We start from the raw sequence: 22,579 nt of genomic DNA on the forward strand, positions 1-22,579 counted from the left end.
AGGTCATGCTTCACCACCTTGCCCCCTGGCTTCCTGGGTCTACTTCTACCACAAGTTCCCTCCACAGTCGGAGACTGGCACTTCTTTACACAGCTGTCCTCATCCATATGCATCACATGACCACACAGTCGTCTCTCTTGCACATCACATCACATCGAATGCCTCTTATGCTTAACTTTTCTCTCAAGATGCTTACACTCTGTCCTACATGCACACTGACATTGCACATCCAGTGGAGCATACTAGAGTCGATTCTTTTAAGCCTTCGCACGTCCAAGACAGACAGACAGACAAAACAACAGAGAGAAGGGGTCTGAATTTCCATAATACAAAATCAATATGGAGAATAATTTTGTTTTCTTTTAACATTTTAAATATTTGTTTTAATTTTAATCTAAGGTAATAAATAATTTTCTTTTCCAAATTAGTATCCATTTCATCACATTTTGTATAAACACCAAGAAATTTTATAAAAGTGAAATTATAATGATTGTATTGTCTGCCAGATTTCCTGATATGGGAAGCCATGGTGGTGAAAGAAGACTTGCAAAGTTGCATGTCGTCATACAATGGGTGATATTCTAGTAATGGGATAAAGACACAGATAATTAACCTTCTTACCTAAGTGTTTCACAAGTTTTGAAGAATCTGTTGCTGATGATGGCATTGTGTCAGGCCCAACAACCGGTCGGTCAATGGTGTCTTTCATGACATCGTTGATGTAACGCAGGACAGCCACACCATCACCCCAGGAGTGTTCAAAGGTGACAGCTGCTCTACCATCACTGGACACGACTGGGTTGATGGATTTATCGAACCACCTGCGATGAGGAAAGGAAACAGGATTGAGTTGATGTAATTAAGGGCTTCATTTGATTGTGATTAAAAAAAAAATTGCTTTGCAACTATGGGATTTGAAGTTCAATCCCACTGCACAGCACTTCCAGTTAGAGTCTTCTTTTATAACCCTGAGCAGGCAAATGGCTTCTGAAGGAATTTGGTACACACACAGGAATGCAGAAACTGTGCATGACCATCATGTATGTATGTATGTATATAACATCATCATCTTCATTTAACATCCATGGTCCATGCTGGTATGGGGTGGACAGCTTGAACAGGGCTGGCAAGGTTGGAAGGCTGCACCAGACTCCAGTCTGATTTAACATGGTTTCTATGGCTGGATGCCCTTCCTAATGCCAACCTCTCCCAGAGTGTAATAGGTGCTTTTACATGCCACTGACACAGGTGCCATTTGCATGACACCTGTATCTGTCATGATTGCAATCTTGCTCAGCTTGATGGGTCTTCTTCAATACCACAATTCTCACTCATTGCCTCCATGACGCTGAACATTCTTTACCTTGGTGAGGCCTAACACTCAAAAGGTGCTTTTAAATGGGCCAGTAATAAGGCACCAGCATCAGCCACGACTATGATTTCACTTGGCTTGATGGGTCTTTTTCTCAAGCACAGCATATCTCCAAAGGTCTTGGTCACTAGCCATTGCTTCTGTGAGGTCTTAAGTTCAAAGATCATGCTTCACTACCTCCTCCTATGTCTTCCTGGGTCTACCTCTTCCACAGGTTCCCTCCACAATTACTGATTGGCACTTCTTCACACAGCTCTCCTCATCCATACGCAGCACATGACCACACCAACACAGTCGTCTCTCTCGCACACCACATCTGATACCTCTTATGCTTAACTTTTCTCTCAAAATACTTACACTCTGTCTTGTATGCACACTGACATTACACATCCAGTGAAGCAAACTAGCTTCATTCCTTTCAAGCCCATGCATGCCCTCGGCTGTCCCACCCTATTTCAGTGTCATGTGGCATAGCTGTTCGTATACAAGCATCAAACAATCTGCCTTTCATTCAGAGAGGCCCTTTGTTGCCAGCAGAGGTAGGAACTCTCTGAACTTTGCCCAGCCTAATCATATATATATATATATACATACACACACAAATATATGATAGTCTTATCTACATACATATATGTATGTATGTATGTATAACTTTCAAGAGATTTCTTGTGCAAGGCTGGAACAATGTGAAAAGGTAAAAAGTAAACTACAAAAGGAAAAGAAAACAGAAGAACAAAGTTGCAGTTTTTTCCTTGTATTTCTATATTTCAGGGTGACAACACTTGCTTCAAGACATTTGGAAAAAACAATGGATGTAAAAAGTCATTGCTCAAAGGTCTCAATCACTAGTCATTGCCTCGGTGAGGCCGAATGTTCGAAGGCTGTGCTTCACCACCTCACGACCTTCAAACATTAGGAGGTCATGAGGTGGTGAAGCACGACATTCGAACATTAGGCCTCACCGAGGCAATGACTAGTGACTGACACCTTTGGAATATGCTGTGCTTGAGAAGACCCGGCAAGCCAAGTGAGACCGTAACCTCGTGGCTTATGCCAGGGGTGTAACCAGTCCACTTATGCATACCCTTCCTTCATTGGACACTAAACTCTGCTTGCAAAGACTTGTTGAGGTAAGTGAAATTGAAATCAAATTCAATGACTGGCATTCATGCTTGTGGAGCGCTAAGAGCACCATCCAAACGTGATCATTGCCAGAGCAGCTAACTGGCTTCCGTGCTGGTGGCACATAAAAAGCACCATTCGGGTGTGATTGTTACCAGTGACACCTTACTGGCACGTGAAAAAACTTTTGAGTGAGGTCGTTGCCAGTGCCGCTGGACTGGTTCCTGTGCAGGTGGCACATAAAAAACACCATTTGAATGTGGCCGTTGCCAGTACTGCCTGACTGACCCTCATGCCAGTGGCACGTAAAAGCACCCACTACACTCTCGGAGTGGTTTGCATTAGGAAGGGCATCCAGCTGTAGAAACTCTGCCAGATCAGATTGGAGCCTGGTGCAGCCATCTGGTTCACCAGTCCTCAGTCAAATCGTCCAACCCATGCTAGCATGGAAAGCGGACGTTAAATGATGATCATGATGATATATATATATTCAAAAATGAATGAGAAGCAGCCCTAAGGATATAAACAATATCAAACACACAAACGCAATGTATGTGCTTTGCCAGTTCATGAGCAGATTATAGGCAAAAGAGACTATATTCTCTTAACTGGCAAAAAACATACCTTCTTGCATATTGATGATGATGATGATGATATATATATACACTAGGGGAAGTCTGAGTTTCCCAGAAATGGAGTTTTGTTTCATGGGTTTTTTTTCTCTCTGTTATTTCGCATGTTTTCAAAAATTGTGACATTAAAATCACATGTAAATGGCTCCTTTCCCCAGAAAAGGAAAGATTTGGTTGCTGTTTCTTGCACGCCCTGCTACCATGTAACAGGTATTTTGGGTCCTTTATCACAAATAGCTGTTATGTGGTAGCAGGGTGTGCTAAAAATAGCAGCCAAATCTTTGGAGGTGATACGTTGAATGCACTTGAAAGAAACTATTTCACTTCGAGGTTACGAACGAGTCTTTTACAAAATATTTACCATATTTTTAAAATCATTTTCACTTTAAAATATTTTGCCCATCATAATGTGTCTAATGGAGAGGTTAGAGTTTCTCTCCTTTCGGGGTTAAGTTATCTTTGGAGTATTTCCATGATGCACCATTTTGGGTATTTATACTCCAAAACCCTGAATATCTCAACTACTGGCCCAATTTCTATGAAACTTGTTTTATTCCATTCGTATTCATATTTCAGGGGCACTTTACTGTCAAAGTATTTTCCCATTATGCACCAGTTTCATTGTGTAACATTGCAAGCAAGATTGAAATTCACTTTTAATGTATTTTAGCAGAGGTCGGTGAACAACCAACATATATATATATATAACTTAGAAAAAGAACTAACTTTTATCAATTCAAAATGAAAAATTAAACTACACCATCTATTATATGTAATTTTCTAGATGGTGTAATTTAATTTTTCATTTTGAATTGATAAAAGGTGGTTTTTTCTAATTTATATATACATATTATATTTTGTGAAATTTAATTTAGTATTTCTAAATTGAATTTTTCCCTGTAAGGTTGGAATAATATTCCCTCATATTATTATTTTATATATATATATATATCAACAACTGGAGTTGGTTTATTTATGTCTTTGTAGCCTAGTGGTTCAACAAAAGAGAGTGATAGAATAAGTATGTGACCAGAAACCAATAAGCACTAGCACCAATTTGTTTGACTAAATCCTTTGCACATGTTTAGGACTTCTCTTTCCTGCAAATGCCAATGCTACAAGAACCCTTCCACTGAATGATCCCACACACGTAACACCTTTTATTATTTTATTATATTTTAGAAGAATCGCATCAAAACCTTTGTACATTTTCCATCTTCAGATTCAGATAAATAAAACTGTTGACCCCCACCCCCCACCCCCCCGGTCAGATTCCCACCATCTTAAGCAACCACCAAGAGGAGTCACAGACAAAAACCTAGAAACGTTTACCCACCTGTTGGAGCCATCTCCATGCAGATAAGTTTCCAGTATTTCGTCTGATGTTGACGGTGAATGATGGTCCAATGACAAAGCAAACAAAGCTCCGTCGACTTCTCTCAGGATTTCTTCATTCCCTGGAATAATGTATAATGTATAAGATGATGGTGATGATGATGATGGTTTTTGTGGTGGCAGTGGTGGTGGGGATGTGAATGTTTTCATTTTGGGGACCAATGTCTAAACAAAACACTTGAGTTGTTGAGTAAATGTAAATGAATGCTTTATCAGTTGGAAACAACTGGAATGGATTTTTAGATCTTAAGAGGGAGGAAGTGAAAATCAAATCCAAATAACAACAGGAGTGTCTTTGTGATAAGAGGCTTGCTTCCCAACTACATGGTTCCAGGTTCAGTCCCACTGTGTGACACCTTAAGCAAATGTCATCTACTATAACCAAAGCTTTGTGAGTGGCTTTGGTAGACAGAAACAGAAAGAAGTCCACCCTGAATGTATGAGTGTGTGTTTGTGTATATATGTATATATATATATATGTGTGTGTGTGTGTGTGTGTGTGTGGTGTGTGTGTGTGTGTTGATAAATATATGAGTGCAATTATGAAGGTGTTTAATCTGTTCTAGTGCATGTGTGTTGATGAATATATCTGAATGCAGTGGATTATGTAACCTGAAAAGCAGAGACTACAAAACTTGTAAGAAAAATTCAAGTTGAGATAATGAATGCAATGAGAGGGTAATCATGCCTTTCCAGGTATAAATATTAATCCCAAATATGAAGACTGAAATTAAACACAGAAATCAAATGATTACAGCTAATTTGGAGTAATTTGGAATAGAGATAAAGAAATAAAAGACAAAACACCCAAAATACATGCAACTTGGTTTTTATGTCTGTTTTTCTATGCTAGCATGGGTTAGGGGACTATTAGGGAGGCATTGCTTCACAACCAATGCCTTTCCTAAAACAGACCAGTGCTTGTCTTCCAGGTAAGAGATGTCTCATTTCCCATATTTTAAAAGAACAAAAGCAGGAGAAATAACGACATCAGTTTGGAGCTTGAAATACAGGACACACAGACACACACACATGATAAACAGCATTTTTTTTAGTTTCCATCTGCCAGATCCACTCACAACATTCTGTCTCACTTGGGTTGATAGAAGAAGACATCCAAGGAACCACAGAGTGGCGAAGCACACTTAACCACAAACCCAACTCTGCATTTATTATATAAATGTTTGCCATGATAGATCGTTAGCCACTAAACCTTTTTTTAATTTTCTCTCTTTGCTTATTTCTGTGTTCCCTTCTGTTGAAGAGCATAGGCTCGAAACGTTAAAGACTTTCTTACTTCCTGAGCGTTAAACTAATACACCTGTTTGTTGTTTACACACCTGTCTTCGTCTGTAAATTCTCACTATATATATATAAAGACGATAAGAAATTGGAGAAATAAATAACAATGAGAAGTGGATCTTTGGTGTTATAAAGCCATTATTTAATTAACAACAACACCAACAACAAGAGTACCATTACCTGTTTCTATAAAATGCTGTCGAACATCAGCCCAAACATCTCTGTTCTCGGTTGTCATCTGAGCGACCGGGTAATCTGCAACAGGGCGAGGATTATTGCAGATGTATTTTAGATGAGCAAGGATTTCCTCAGCTGGTTTGATGCTGCCTGGAAAACCAAATTCAAGTGTTACATCCACACTGTCACCACATTTAAATATAAGAAAAAAAGGAAAAGCAGACATTAAAACAATTGCACGTATATCATCATCATCATCATCATCATCATCATCCTCATAATCATCATCCTTTTGAAGTTCACTTTCCCATGCTTGCATGGAGGAGATGGAGTTTACTGAGGCAGATTTTCTAGGGCTGGATGCCCTTCCTGTAGCCAACCCTCAAGTGTTTCCAAGTAAGGTGATATTTCTCCATGGTCTGACATGTTTTTGCATTTTGGAAATTGATAACATTCATTTACAATGTTGTCAAGACAAAGACACACACACACACATGTGATGAGCTTCTTTCAGTTTCCAACTACCAAATCCACTCACAAGGCTTTGCTTGGCGCTATAGTAGAAGACACTTGCTCAATGTGCTATACTGTGGGACTGAACCCCAAATAATGTGGTTGGGAAGCAAACTTCTCAACCACACAGCCACTCCTGCACCCATAGTCATATCTATGCCTATATATATATATATATATATTGTAAATGATATATAAATATATGCATATATACATACATATACGTACATACCTACATATATATATATATATATATATATATATATCTGCCAGCCTCGTCTGGCACCTGTGTCGGTGGCACATAAAAAAACACCATCCGAGCGTGGCCGTCTGCCAGCCTCGTCTGACACCTGTGTAGGTGGCACATAAAAAACACCATCCGAGCGTGACCGTCTGCCAGCCTCGACTGGCAACTGTGTCAGTGGCACATAAAAAACACCATCCGAGCATGACCGTCTGCCAGCCTCGTCTGGCACCTGTGTCGGTGGCACATAAAATCACCCACTACACTCTCGGAGTGGTTGGCGTTAGGAAGGGCATCCAGCTGTAGAAACACTGCCAGATTAGACTGGGCCTGGTGCAGCCTTCCGGCTCCCCAGACCCCAGTTGAACCGTCCAACCCATGCTAGCATGGAAAGCGGACGTTAAACGATGATGATGATGATATACATGCATATATGGGTACAGGACATCAAAAAACGTAGACACAATGAGAAAACATATGTAGGTATGTACATATATGTATGTACATATGCATCACGCATCCTTTTCCAAGTGTGTATATATATATATATATATATATATATATATATATATCATCATCATTTAACATCCATTGTCCATGCTGACATGAGTTGGACGGTTTGACCAGGGCTGGTAAGCTGAGGGGCTGCAACAGACTCCAGTCTGATTTGGCATGGTTTCTATGGCTGGATGCCCTTCATAATACCAATCACTCCAAGGATGTAACGGGTGCTTTAACGTGGCTCCAGCACAGGTGCCAGTTGTGTGACACCAGTGTCTGCCATGACTACAATTTCACCTGGTTTGATGGATCTTCCTTCTCAAGTATGGCCAAAATTACCAAAGGTCTCAGTCGTTTCTCATTGCCTCCACGAGGCCCACAACCCGAAAGGTGCTCTTTACATGCTGGCGGCACAGGTGCCAGTTACACAACACAGGCATCAGCCACATTGCACTGTGAAACCCAACACTTGATGAGCGTTTTTTGCATGCCACCAACACAGGTGCCATGTACACGACACCAGCATCAGCCTCAATGCCTTTGTGAAGCCCAACGCTTCAAAGAGGCACCAGTTATGTGACATTGGCACCAGCCACAACCACGATTTCACTTAGCGTGATGGGTCTTCTTGAGCACAGCATATCACTAAAGGTCTCACTCACTGCCTCCTCTGTAAGGTCCAATGCTCAAAGATCATGTTTCACCACCTGGTCCCATGTCTTCCTGGGTCTACCTCTTCCACAGGTTCCCTCCACAATCAGAGATTGGCACTTCCTCATAACTTCATTCCACCCACAAGTCTTGGCAGTGACCACATAAAAGAATCAGGACCACTTCCTGTCCGTCTTGACTAAAAGATTAAAAAATTTATTATGCCAAGGGTAGAGTAAAATATTGTTTTACTGAAATCAAAAATCGCAGACTATTATTCAGCGTTTCACATCGCTGGTCATCAGACACTTGTGATAGCATGTATGCATGTGTACATGTGGGTGTATATACATGGTGACCATACCGGTGCTAGTGTCCCGTAAAAAGCATGAAAAATGGTTGGCATTGGAAAGGGCCTCCAGGTATAAAAATTAAGCCAAAGTCGACGTAGGTGCAGGAGTGGCTGTGTGGTAAGTAGCTTGCTTACCAACCACATGGTTCCAGGTTCAGTCCCACTGTGTGGCACCTTGGGCAAATGTCTTCTACTATAGCCTTGGGCCGACCAAAGCCTTGTGAGTGGATTTGGTAGACAGAAACTAAAAGAAGCCCATCGTATATATATATGTGTGTGTGCATGTGTGTGTGTATGTTTGTGTGTCTGTGTTTGTCCCCCCACCACCATCGCTTGACAACCGATGCTGGTGCGTTCACTTCCCCATAACTTAGCAGTTTGACAAAAGAGACCAAGGCTTATAAAGAATAAGTCCTGGGGTCGATTTGTTCGACTAAAGGCGGAGCTCCAGCATGGCCGCAGTCAAATGAATGAAACAAGTAAAAGAATAACAGTAGAACTTAACGCAGACCTCTGGCTGACCATCTCTGGCCCAGCCATGCCAGTATGGAAGATGGACATTAAATGATGAGGATGATGATATAATGAATATAAAAAATTAATTAATGTCTCACCATCTGAGTTTAAGACATCAAACGAGTACAGGTGACCCTTGTGTAATACGAGTAAATGACGACTGGAAGGGTTCGAATGGAGTTCGTCTCTACTTTTCCTGTTTAAAGATGAGAAATGGAAATAAATAAATGAATAAATAAACATTGCGGGGTGGGGGGGACAAGCTGAAAAGGGGTTGCGTCCAGTCACTTAGAATAAGGAATCAAAGGTAAGTCTGAGAGGGGATTAAGTATTTAATCCAGACTTGATAATCTAATATAACACATTTTGTTGGACAAATGATGATGGATGAAATATTTTATATAAACATTTATAAAAGTAAAAACCAATAAAATCATTAAAATGCTTGTGTTATTTTGGGTTTGTTCAGTCATGTTTATGACTTGGCAGACACCCATAAAATTATCAACCATGTTACAAACAATAACTCTGAGCAGCTTTTCAAACTCCATCCGTCTAACACCCGTGGACATATTTACAAAGTCAGAAAACAGCACAGCTCCTTCCATGACTTTAGGAAACATTTTTTCACGCTGAGAGTTGCTGAAGCATGGAACAAACTGCCGGCATCAGTTGTTAGTTGTCGGAGCACTGCATCCTTCAAAACTTCCATGCTTTCTGAGATTCGCTAACACTACACCTGATTTTCTCCCCTCCATACACACACAAGCATGTATCTGACTCATACATTGTTCGCTTTCCAGACATTTTTACATTACTGCATATATTTTATACGCACTTTCTGACAAGTTGTGGTGCACCTGAGCACTGTATACAATAATTTCATTATTATTATTATTTTTATATTTGTGTGCATTCAAACACGGAAAGACAAATGCTGCAGAAACTGTCTCAAGAGAAAAATTCTCCTTTGAGACAATGTAAAAAGCACGCGTGTTGGCGTCACATAAAAAGCACTTGTGGTGGCACCATGTATAAAGCCTCCGTGCCAGTGCTACATTAAAAAGTACCTGTGGCAGTGCCACATAAGAAGCATCCATGTAGGTGCCACATTAAAAAACACCTGTGCCAGCACCACATACAAAGCATTTGGTACATTCTGTAAAGTGGTCGGCATTAGAAAGGGCATCCAGCCATAGAAACCCTGCCAAACAGATGAATGGAGCCTGGGCAATCTGCTGGCTTGCCAGTTCTTCTTAAACTCTCTAACCCATGCCAGCATGGAAAATGGTTAGTAAATGATGATGACGATGATGACGAGACAACATGAGTGAAAAGACATCATTGGGCCATCTGGAGTACAAGGGCCCATGCAGCTTTGAATAGTTGTATGTCATCAGCCACAGACACTGAGCGGCCCTTCAGAGCCCCTAACAACAGGTTGTTCTTATATTAGAACAGAAACGCTGATGTGTGCCCCTCTAATTAATTAATTACAGATTGACAAAGTTTTTCACCCCTCATTTCATAGCTGAATGGACTTGCTATCATGATTTCACACACCATTGAAGACATGAAGAGAGCAAATGGTTTGGTGACAACAACAACAACAACAATACTGCTTGTACCTCACAACTTTCATAGAGCACAAACACACGCACACACACACACACGTGTGTGTGTAAATATGAGAGTGTGTGAGAAGTTCCTTTCCATCTTCTCTCAAATTCCCTCATAAGGCTTTGGTCAACTGAGATCTCTGGTAGGATACCTGCACACAGACGTGTGTGTGTGTGTTTGTGTACGATGAGTTTCTTTCATTCACATGGCTTCGATTGGCCTGGAGACATAGCACAGGACACTTGTCCGTCCCCCACCCCCTCCACACCCATAATCACACCCAGAGAAGGACACACAGACACTGAACTTACTTGGGAATTCTGGTCGACTTGAACAGTCTTTTGTATTGACTCATGTCCAAAGGATAAGCTTTGTACATGAAAGCCCCGTACCATGACACAGCCTCTGGAAGCCACCTGGCCAAAAAGACAAACAAACGAATCAATTGGATGCAATTCGCTTCATTTATGGAAAATATTCAAAAATATAAACAGCAATTTCGGGGGGGGGGGGTGTCTTAAAAGTAACAAGTAAGGTTTAGAAAGGTAAAATGCCATAGAGAGGATTAGGATTAAAAAGATAATACGCTTTAAACCACTGTTTCTCAACTGAGGTTCATGTGGCCCTTAGGGGCTCCATGTAAGATTTTGCTGTTAAAGTTTATCTGCACTAAATTGGTTCCACTTCTAAAATGCACAAAATATTCAAACAAATCCTTTTTATACAATTTCTAAGAATATTTAAGTATAAAAATAGGATTTTGTAAACATGGAATGGTTATGAGGGTCCAGTAGAGTAAGGGGTCCACAGGAAAGAAAGGGGGTTGAGAAACACGGATTTAAATTGGGAATTTTATAAAACAAAATGATAATGGTAAGAGTAGCCATTGTCAACCTTTTAGGGTCCACTTTTCCATGCTGGGATGGACTGAACAGAGCTTATTGAAGTAGAATTCCTATGGCCAGATGCCGTTGCTATAAGCAACTGTCACTTGATTTCTTCGTGGCCAGACATGTTTCTGCAGAATATTGGAAATGAACGACCCTGCTTGTATGACAGTGGCACTCGTTTACAACTATCACAAGATATCATGAGAAGGAGACACACAAACAGGCCTACACATGCTCTCTCTTACTCACACACATACATACATATATATATACATACATATATATATATATATCTATATATAAATATATATATATGATAGGATCAGAATCGAAATCGATCAATGGAAATTACAGATGTGTTACCAGTGCCAGTGGCATGTAAGAAAACCTTCCGTTTCGCGACCGTTGCCAGCACCGCCCCATTTCGTGTCTGTTGCCAGCCTCGCCTGGCCCTCGTGCCGGTGGCACATAAAAAGCACCATCCGTTCGTGGCCGTTTGCCAGCTCTGTCTGGCACCTGTGCGGGTGGCACGTAAAAAGCACCCACTACACTCTCGGAGTGGTTGGCGTTAGGAAGGGCATCCAGCCGTAGAAACACTGCCAGATTTGACTGGGCCTGATGAAGCCTTCTGGCTTCACAGACCCCAGTGGAACCGTCCAACCCATGCTAGCATGGAAAACGGACGCTAAACGATGATGATAGGCTTCTTTCAGTTTCTGTCTACCAAATCCACTCCCAAGTCTGCTTGGTCTGAAGATGTAGCAGAAGACACATGCCCAAGGTGTCACAGATTGGGATTGAACCCAGGACCTTATGAGTGGGAAGCCAACTGTCCAACCACAAAGCCCCACCTGCACTCATGGCTTGTAATAATTAATTAGCATTAAGAGATGCAAATTAATAAACTTTGAGCCAAAACCATGACTAAAAGCTAATGAAATTCATTTGATCTACTTTGATCCCATCAACCATCGAATGAGGAAACCATTTCGAAAGACAAAGAAGGAAGCTCTTCAACTTTTATTGTTCTTTACTGTTTGTTTGCTTTTTTTACTGAACTTAGCTCTTGGGATGTGAGGGATTTTGGTCAGCAACACCACCAGTGAAAAGTACAGAAGTACAAGTCTTAATGAAATCAAGTAAAACTGCGAAATCAGTGCTCCAGTATGGCCACAGTGTGACTGAAACCAGTTAAAAAAGAAAGAGAAATGTTAGAAGTGAGTAATGTGGTTTTGACACGATCAGGTTAGGTGTGAGCGTTCGGTTGTTGGAAGCATGACTGTTTAATTCAGAGTTTTGTATGAGTTTGAATAAGTCCATTGTGTTGAAGGTGACACGGCGGAGGAGGGGGAGGAGGAGGAGGGGGGACGGGTTTCTTGGCTCTGCTGAGTCATTGAGGGCTTTTATGGGTTACATAGAACAGGCTTGAAAAAAGCCACCTAACAACAACCACAACTGGTAAAACTGCTGCTGCTGCTGCTACCACTGCTGCTACAGTGAAAACACTATTCAAAAAGGATATGTAAAATATGTGAAGCGAAATAGTTGCCACTGGGAGTGGAGACTAAGCTGCTTCACTGAGAACTCGCATTACTCCACAGTGTGTATAGTCGTTGCTTATTCACCACCACCACCATACACATGGTGGTGGTAGCGGCAGTGACGGTAATACTTGAAGTTGGTGCTGCTAATGGTTGACAACACCAACTTCAGGAAACTGGCCAGTCACTTGACAAGCTATCAACCGGGTGGCCATGCTCGCCACATTGACAACACTCTCACCAGAAAGTGAGATGCAGGGTTGCTGACAAATGAAGAATGCACTCCCCCCAGCATAGGTGAGTCCTTACTGACTTCAGACTTGAGGCTAGAAGGATCCAAGAAGCAGACCAGTCTGGAAAAGAGGTATTTGGAAGCTTAAGGACCCTGGGAAGAGTGAGGGATTTAGAAAGACCCTAATTGAAACATTTAACAAGAAGGTGGAGTTATAGACATGCAACATAGGGGGCAACTGGAAGTCCCTACAAGACAACTTACTGAGTGCCACAGAGCAAACGTTTGGCTGGTGCAAAGTCTCAACTCGAGCTAGGGTGACGTGGTGGTGGAACAACGTAGCAGACAGGGCTGTGAAGAAACAGGACTGGAAGGACTGGAAGAGAATCATATCAGGTAGCTAGAAGGAAGGCTAGGAGACAGGTATACTCAGCCAGGGCAGAAGCAGAAAAGAAGTTTGCTAATGTTGTGCAATGTGAGGACCAGGGTCTTGAGATGTTTCAGATTGCAACATAATGTGTCAAGGAAAATTGTGATGTTGTGGGAGAGAAGTGTGTTCACATGGATGATGGCTCCCTTGCAGTTAGTGATTCTGCAAAGAAGGAGGCTTGGAAGTGCCACAACGAAAGGTTGCTAAATGCAGAGAATGCATGGGAGAAGGGGAGCCTAGCCAACATGGCCCTAACAGAAGGACTGGTTATTCAGATTGGTAGTAGCTTAGTAGAGTGAGGGCGCGTGGCTTAGTGGTTAGGGCATTCGGCTCATGATCGTAAGGTGTGAGTTCGATTCCGGCGACGCGTTGTGTCCTTGAGCAAGACACTTTATTTCACGTTGCTCCAGTCCACTCAGCTGGCAAAAATGAGTTGTACTTGTATTTCAAAGGGTCAGCCTTGTCACTCTCTGTGTCACGCTGATTATCCCCGAGAACTACGTTAAGGGTACACGTGTCTGTGGAATGCTCAGCCATTTGCACGTTAATTTCACGAGCAAGCTGTTCCGTTGATCGTATCAGCTGGGACCCTCGTCGTCGTAACCGGCGGAGTCTAAAAAGAAAGAGCTTAGTAGAATAAACAATTAAGGAAAAGCCCCTGGCCCATCACTGCTGAGAAGCTTAAAATATCTGGTGGAGTGGGTTATAGTCTAGCCACCCGCATAGTTAACCAGGTTGTCCATGAGGGAGTCATGTTCGATGACTGGTATCGCAGAATTGTAGTGAACTGTCATAAAGGTAAAATTGATGCCTCAGAAATAATTACAGAGGTATCAAATTGCTGGACCACATGATGAAAGTTCCAGAAAGGGTCACCACTCAATTAATTAGGAAGAGAGTTAGCTGAGATGAGATGCAGTTTGGTTTTGTGTCCGGGAGAAGCAGCATTGATGCTCTATTCCTGGTTAGGTAACTGCAGGAGAAATATTTAGCCAAAAATAAACCTCTGTATTTGGGCTTTTGTTGACGTGGAGAAGCCTTTGACAGGGTCCCTTACTCCTTTCTTTGCTGGGCAATGTGGAAGATAGGGATAGATGAGTAGTTGGTGAGAGTTGTCAGTAAGGTGAAAGTCAGCAATAAATATAACAAGAAATTTAATGTACAGGTTGGAATTCACCAAGGATTGGTTCTCAGCCCCTTCTTGTTTATCATAGTCCTCCAAGCCATAATAGTCAAATTTAAGTTGGGCTGCCCTTGGGAGCTCCTCTATGCTGATGACCTTGTTCTTATTGCTGAATCACTACTAGAACTAGCAAAGAAATTTCAGGTGTGAAAGCAAGGTCTGAAATCAAAGGACCTTAGAGTTAATTTAGCAAAGACAAAAGTTCTAAGAAGTGGGAAAACAGACAAATGACTGATCCCTTCTGGGAGATGGCCCTGTTCGATATGTAGAAAAGGTGTTGGGAGAAATTCCATAAATTGTACCGAGTGCAAGCTATGGACACCTAAGAGGTGCAGTGGTATCACTGGAAGACTGACAGAGAAAGTTGTCTTTACATTTGGCAGATGTGCAGGGACATTAAACGGCCAGGAATGGACAGAAAATAGACTCCCTCTAATGCCCAAGGGGACCCTTAAAAGTAGTGGACAGCTTCCATTATTTAGGTAACTAAATTAGCAGTGGTGGAAGTTGTTCCCAAAGCATAGCTGCTAGAATAAGAATGGACAAAGTAATAAAGGGCCTCTCCCTCAGAGTGAAAGGCAGATTGTACAACGCCTGTGTATGAACAGCTATGCTGCTATGGCAGTGAAACATGGGCTGTGATTGCTGGGGACATGCAAAGGCTTGAAAGAAATGAAGCCAGTATGCTCCACTTGATGGGTAATGTCAGTGTGCATATACGACAGAGTGTAAGTGATTTGAGAGATAAACTGGGTATCAGAGGTATCAGATGTTGTGTTAAAAGGGAGAAGACTCCACCTGTTTGGTTAAGGTGATGCATATGGATGAGGAGAGCTGTATGAAGAGGTGATGATCTGTAATTGTGGAGGGAATGTGAGGAAGGGGATGGACCTAGGAAGACGTGAGATGAAGTGACGAGAAAGGAACTTCAGATACTGGGCTTCACTGAGGGGATTAACAAGGGACCAAACTTCCAGTAGCCTGGTGTGTTTGAGAAGACACATCAAGCTAAGTAAAGTGCTGGCCATACAGCCATGTCCTCTATGTCCCTCTCTCAACTGAGAGGCCCTAGTTTTGTAGGCTTGTGGGTGCTGGTGCCATGTAAAAAGCAGCCAGTACATTCTATAAAGTGGTTGGCATTAGAAAGGGCATCCAGCCACAGAAACTGCCAAAACAGACAAAATGGATCTCAGGCAGCTCTCTAGGTGGCCACCTCCTGTTAATCCATCCAACCCATGCCAGCATAGAAAATAGACATCACATGATGATGATGATGATGATGATGATGACAACTGGATCCCCTCCCAGACACCAAACCTTATTTGTTCGAATGAGGGATCTTACTGCATAAACTCTGCCATGCTTGCTCGACATTTTGTTGATGTGGGTAGAGACTTTGTCACTACTGGGTGAACAGCATCTGTGTGAACACACACACACACACACATGCATACATATACACACACAATGGTCTTCCATATAGTTTCCATCTTCCAAATCCACTCACAAAGCCCTCGTTGGCCCAAGGTTATAGCAGAAGGCACTTGCCCCTGGTTACAAAGCAAGTTTCTTAACCATACTTGCTTAGAGTTGGAAGGTATTTATTATATTTTTTGAAGATTTCACAAGAAAGTCCCACCTGACAACTTTTCGAAACATCTCCGTGTCACTCTTTTTCGGATTCAAATGGAAAACTTCTGGTTCTAGGGTTTCTTCCTCCAAAGATTTCATGAAACGAAGACTTGAAAAAATTATGTTTGTCGCACGAATCAACTGGGGAGGGAAAAAATAAAATGTGATAAAATATATCAAATACAATAATTCTTGTAATTTTTGGCACAAAGACCAACAATTTTGAGGGGAGGGGCAAGTCAGTTATATTGACACCAGTACGTGACTGGTACTTATTTAATCAAACCCAAAAGTTATGGGGACATAAACACACCAACACCAGCTGAAGGAAGTTTCTGTCTACCAAATCTATTCAGAAGACTTTGGTTAGCCACGGGCTATGGTAGAAGACACTCGTCCACAGTGACACGCAGTGGGACTGAACCCAGAACCATGTGGTTGGGAAGCAAACTTCTCAACCACATGGCCATACCTAGATCTCATTCTCAAGAAAACTTTCTCCCATGAGTCTTAGAGACTCAGAAAATGGTCAGAGGCACTGCCCTTTCCTCTCTAATCAGTTTTTTTTTAAAAACTGATAAAATAAACAGTAATTTCATTGATCTATCACAATATTTCCCAACCTGGATTCCACAGATTTCAAAGGTTCTGAAAGTGTTCTCTCAAGGTTCCACAATATATAGGGATAAAATATGTTAATTATATGCAAATGTATAGGGATAAAATATGCTAATTATATGCAAATGTATTTTTTAGTAAATTTTGTCATTGATTCCTTATTCTACAAAATTGACAAATTTGTTAAAATGGGGAAGTTCTGGAATATGTAAGAAGACTCTACAGAAAAACAGGAAAACTGACTTTTTAATAGGGATTTTGAAGAGGAATTTGGTCAAAACAAGGTCTTAGTTAAGACAATATTTCTGAAACTTTCTTTATAGCAGCTGATAGGGATTTGGTACAGATAGGGATTTGGTCAGACATTTTAATGATTTGGATGATCCTTTTGTGAAAATTGAAGTTTATGGAAGGGAAAGAAGAAGATAAATAAAAGAATACAGAATACTTTTTATGTGAAGGTTGTCTGAGACATGGGATATTTTTCAAGGGTTCCACAAGAGTAAAAAGTTTAAGAAACACTAATCTATTATGTCTTAACCCGTGTGGTGGCTAACATCCTGTTCATTTTGACTTTGTAATACACCAATGAGGAGTTAAAGGAATATTTTGCATGCCACGATGCGGGAATATCTTTCAAACAATGGGTATTAGATATCCTGGATAGCAATGTAAAGTAAATACTATGTATGGCAGAGTACAACGAGTACATTTGCATGACAGAGTACACTAGAGTACATGTGAATACAATAGGCAGCAGCAGCATCATGGTGTTTAACGTCTGCTTTTCCATGGGTCAAAGTTTTGTGTGACTGGGGTGCCCTTCCTGTCACCAACCTCCATTTGTTTCCAAGCAAATGAATAATCCCCCAATTCCCTGAACGACAAACAGTGGAACATGTTGCATGTCAAGAACTGAAAAAAAACAACAGTGAAGCGAGCCTTTTGCTAGCAAGGATTGCAAAACTTGCTAAATAAGAACGATTATCTGATGAAGAGCCTGCTTGAAGCATTGTGATAAAGAAGTAAAATAACAAGGATGGAGATTTTCTAACAAGGGAAAAAAGGAAGTTTCATCACCTTTTCATATATTTCGGGCATAATCGTTGCCAGAGCAACCAACTGGCTTCCATGCCGGTGGCATGTAAAAGGGCACCATTCAAGCATGAGCGTTACCAATGTCGCTTTACTGTCACCTGTGCCGTTGGCATGTGTAAAAAGATTCGAGCGAGATCATTGCCAATACTGCCTGACTGGCCCCCATGCCGGTGGCATGTAAAAAGCACCCACCACACTCTCGGAGTGGTTGGCGTTAGGAAGGGCATCCAGCTGTAGAAACTCTGCCAGATCAAGACTGGAGCCTGGTGCAGCCATCTGGTTCGCCAGCCCTCAGTCAAATCATCCAACCCATGCTAGCATGGAAAGCGGACGCTAAACGATGATGATGATGATGATGATGATGATGATGATGAATGGCCCATCATCAGAAGTGAACAGTCAAGGAATGTTTATCTTTTCTATTGTAAAAACATAAAGGAACAATAAATATTTGTGGTTATCTTCATTGTTTTGTTATGATTTCAGTTTAGGTTTTTGAAATAATTTTTAGGTATTTAATGAAATATTTCATTCAAATTTACCTGGGTGTTGTATTCCGGCCGTGGGTCATCAATGACTGTCGTGAACGGGGTGTGATTCAGTACAACTGGACGTCGATCTTTCAAATACATATCAAACCAAGGAGCTGTCCAAATCAATAACAAAATCAATATCAACAGTAAAACATCACACACACACACAATCACTATCATCAGCAGCAGCATCGTTTTAACGTCCACTCTTCCATGCTTGGATGGATCAGATTTTCTTCCTGTTGCCAACCCTCACCAAGCAAGGTAATATTTTCTCATGGCCTGACAGGTTTTTCACAGAAGATGGCAAATGAACAGCACCGCTTGTATGACAGTGATTCTCATTTACAACCACCACATAATGTCAACACAAGAAAACAAACAAACACACACACACACACACACACACACACACACACACACACACACACACACACACACACACACACACACACACGCGATCTTCACAGGGCATTCGTGTACCTGAAGCTACAGAAGAAGGTACTTCATCTTGCCTGGCTGCTCCGAAATACCCTACTCACAAATTCAGGCCCCTGGTAGGGTCAAACTGTAAATGCCATGTTCCTTACAGTGGGACTGAACCAGAGACCACAACCCCGTGAAATACACTTAGTAACTACACAACTAAACCCTTTATTACAAACTCAATAAAATAAGTACAAAACAATAATTAAATGTTGATTTAATTGACTTTATTAATCTGCTGCTTTGTTTCTTTGCAAATGGAGGAAATTATGATTAGATTAAGCTTATTTCACCATCTTAAAACTGCTTATATTTTGGAACCCAAATAAATGTGGTTCTATGTGTTTATGCGTGTGCGTGCTTGCGTGTGCGTGCTTGCGTATGCCTGCTTGCGTGCATGCATGGGATATTGGTAAATTTAATCTAGAAATATATATTTTCTAATAAATGCTGTTAATGAAATTACAACTTTATATTGAAGGACTTAATTTAATGATTGTAAATTTTTCTTAAATTAGTTTTCATTTAATCAAATTTAACTTTTTTTTTTATTTTTAATTACCATTTGGTAATTGTTGCTATATTCTGTTTGTGGTTCCAACTTTCAAGAGGGAATCAGAAAATTAAGGCCGTTAACTTCTTAACAATAGCTTCCTTCTGCAGAGAGAGAGAGAGAGAGAGAGAGAGAGAGAGAGAGGAGAGAGAGAGAGAGAGAGAGAGAGAGACAGACAGACATACATCATCATCATCGTTTAGCGTCCGCTTTCCATGCTAGCATGGGTTGGACGGTTCAACCGGGGATCTGGGAAGCCAGAAGGCTGCACCAGGCCCAGTCTGATCTGGTAATGTTTCTACGGCTGGATGCCCTTCCTAACGCCAACCACTCCATGAGTGTAGTGGGTGCTTTTTACGTGCCAGACGAGTCTGGCAAATGGCCACGATCGGATGGTGCTTTTTATGTGCCACCGGCACGGGGGCCAGGCAAGGCTGGCAACAGCCATGAACGGATGGTGCTTTTTACGTGCCACCGGCACGAGGCCAGTCGGGGCAGCGCCGGCAACGGCCACGAACGGATGGTGCTTTTTACATGCCACCGGCACGAGGCCAGTCGGGGCAGCGCCGGCAACGGCCACGAACGGATGGTGCTTTTTACATGCCACCGGCACGAGGCCAGTCGGGGCAGCGCCGGCAACGGCCACGAACGGATGGTGCTTTTTACATGCCACCGGCACGAGGCCAGTCAGGGCAGCGCCGGCAACGGCCACGAACGGATGGTGCTTTTTACGTGCCACCGGCACGAGGCCAGTCGGGGCAGCGTCGGCAACGGCCACAAACGGATGGTGCTTTTTACGTGCCACCGGCACGCGGCCAGTCGGGGCAGCGCCGGCAACGGCCACAAACGGATGGTGCTTTTTACGTGCCACCGGCATCATCATTGTTGTCATTTTCAGCATCCACTTTTCCATGCTTGCATGGGTTGGGTGGAATTCATTGGCTGCCCTTCTGTTGTCAATTTTCACCCAATTACAATTAAGATATTTCCCTTTGACCAGACATGTTTCCATTGAAGACTGGAAACTGTAACACTCACAACTATCAGTTTCTGTCTACCAAATCAACTCACAAAGCTTTGGTCGGTCCGAGGCTATGGTAGAAGACACTTGCCCAAGGTGCCACACAGTGGGACTGAACCCAGAACCATGTGGTTCGTAAGCAAGCTACTTACCATCACAGACACACTTACGAAAATATTCATTAAACTAAATATTAACAATTGCAGAGTCTGTTTTTTTCTTTTTTGAGCTGCATTGTGTCACTTCCTCCTCTTCCACTGTCTTTGTGATTCTTTCTCTCTTACTGCGCATGTGCATAGCATTGTTATTCATTGCCTGCCACCAAGCCTAATATGTGCACTCATTTTGCACTTCATGTGTTAGCTCTCTCTCTCTCTCTTACTCTCTTTACAATGTAAAGTGTAGCTGGAGGAGTCAAGCACATGTACCAGCTCTTATTATTTTATAGCGATGCCTGAACCAAGATAACCAGCAGCCCAGGACCTCACAAGAAGCACTCCAGTTCTGTCTGGAAATTAATTATAAAAGAAACTCTCAATTCACTCCGTATTTTATTTTATTCCAATTCTAAACTTTCAATGAGCAAAACATTATGTAATGTCCGACAGAATTACGTTGTGTTATTATGAAACTATTATTCTGATAATCAAATGTTGTGTTATTCCAATAATTTCATATTCTGAGACTCTAATATTATAGGCCAATATTCTAGTATTCTGTAATCTTCATATTCTGTTATTCTCTTTGTAAAAGGTTGTTTTGACAGAGATTTCAAAATTAATATACCATGAAGAATGAAAAAGAAATACTTGCCAGAAATGTAACTGGTATGTTTGTTCGCTTTATCCAGAGCAACAAGTTCATCATGAAGGGCTGAAAATATACACACACACACACATGTATATATATATATGTAATAATAAAAACAATAATAATAACAGTGGTTTCAAATATATATATATATATATATATATATATATAATATATATATATATATATAATAATTATAATAATAATAATGATAATAATAATAATAATAACAACAGTGGGTACTAATTTTGGCACAAGGCCAACAATTTGGGGAAAGGGGGTAAGTCAATTACACCGACCCCGGTGTTCAACTAGTAAATATTTTATGGACCCTCAGAGGATAAAAGGCAAAGTCAACACACACACACACATACGTACGACGGGCTTCTTTCAGTTTCCATCTACTAGATCCACTCACAAGGCTTTGGTCAGCCCAAGGCTGTAGTAGAAGATACTTGTCCAAGGTGCCACGCAGTGGAACTGAGCCCAGAGCTATGTGGTTGAGAAGCAAGTTTCTTAGCATGAAGCCACTCCTGCAACTATAAATATATGGTTTCGGGTTCAGTCCCACTGTGTGGCACTTTGGGTAGGTGTCTTCCACTATAGCCCCGAGCTGACCGGAGCTTTGTGATTGAATTCGGTAGGTGGGAGTTACTGCCGTGTGTGTATATGTGCGTGTAGGTGCTTGTGCCTCTCCGAAAGAGAGAGAGGGGGGGATATATATTTATAGAAACTCTGCCAGACCCATCTTGGAGCCTGCTGCAACTACAGGCTCTCCAGACCTCAGTCAAATCGTCCAACCCATGCCAGCATGGAAAACAGATGTTAATCAATGATGATGATGATATATATATATATATATATATATATATATATATATATATACATTATTCACATTTGACGGATATTTGTACTCATCTTGTTTGTTGTTAACACAACGTTTTGGCTGATATACCCTCCAGCCTTCATCAGGTGTCTTGGAGAAATTTCGAACCTGGGTTCTCATTCCTAAGGTATTTTTCGATGAATAATAATAATAATAACATCAAAAAATATCTTAGGAATGAGAAACCAGGTTTGAAATTTTCCCAAGACACCTGATGAAGGCTGGAGGGTACATCAGCCGAAACGTTGTGTTAACAACAAACAAGATGA

General features: G+C 41.5%; 1 protein-coding gene across 1 annotated transcript in view; it reads right to left on the bottom strand.

The window, feature by feature from the left end:
* LOC115209701 (carnitine O-palmitoyltransferase 2, mitochondrial) overlaps positions 1–22,579 on the bottom strand; it is a 44,138-nt gene that overhangs the window by 7,729 nt on the left and 13,830 nt on the right. The window contains exons 5-12 of the mRNA XM_029778190.2: positions 21,428–21,487; positions 18,564–18,667; positions 16,313–16,446; positions 10,709–10,813; positions 8,876–8,973; positions 6,004–6,150; positions 4,463–4,583; positions 622–821 (exon numbers count right to left, since the gene is read on the bottom strand). Of these exons, the coding sequence (XP_029634050.1) occupies positions 622–821; positions 4,463–4,583; positions 6,004–6,150; positions 8,876–8,973; positions 10,709–10,813; positions 16,313–16,446; positions 18,564–18,667; positions 21,428–21,487 (969 nt within the window). The remainder of the gene's footprint in view (positions 1–621; positions 822–4,462; positions 4,584–6,003; positions 6,151–8,875; positions 8,974–10,708; positions 10,814–16,312; positions 16,447–18,563; positions 18,668–21,427; positions 21,488–22,579) is intronic.

The sequence above is a fragment of the Octopus sinensis genome, linkage group LG3, assembly GCF_006345805.1.
Source record: "Octopus sinensis linkage group LG3, ASM634580v1, whole genome shotgun sequence".
NCBI lineage: Eukaryota > Metazoa > Mollusca > Cephalopoda > Octopoda > Octopodidae > Octopus > Octopus sinensis.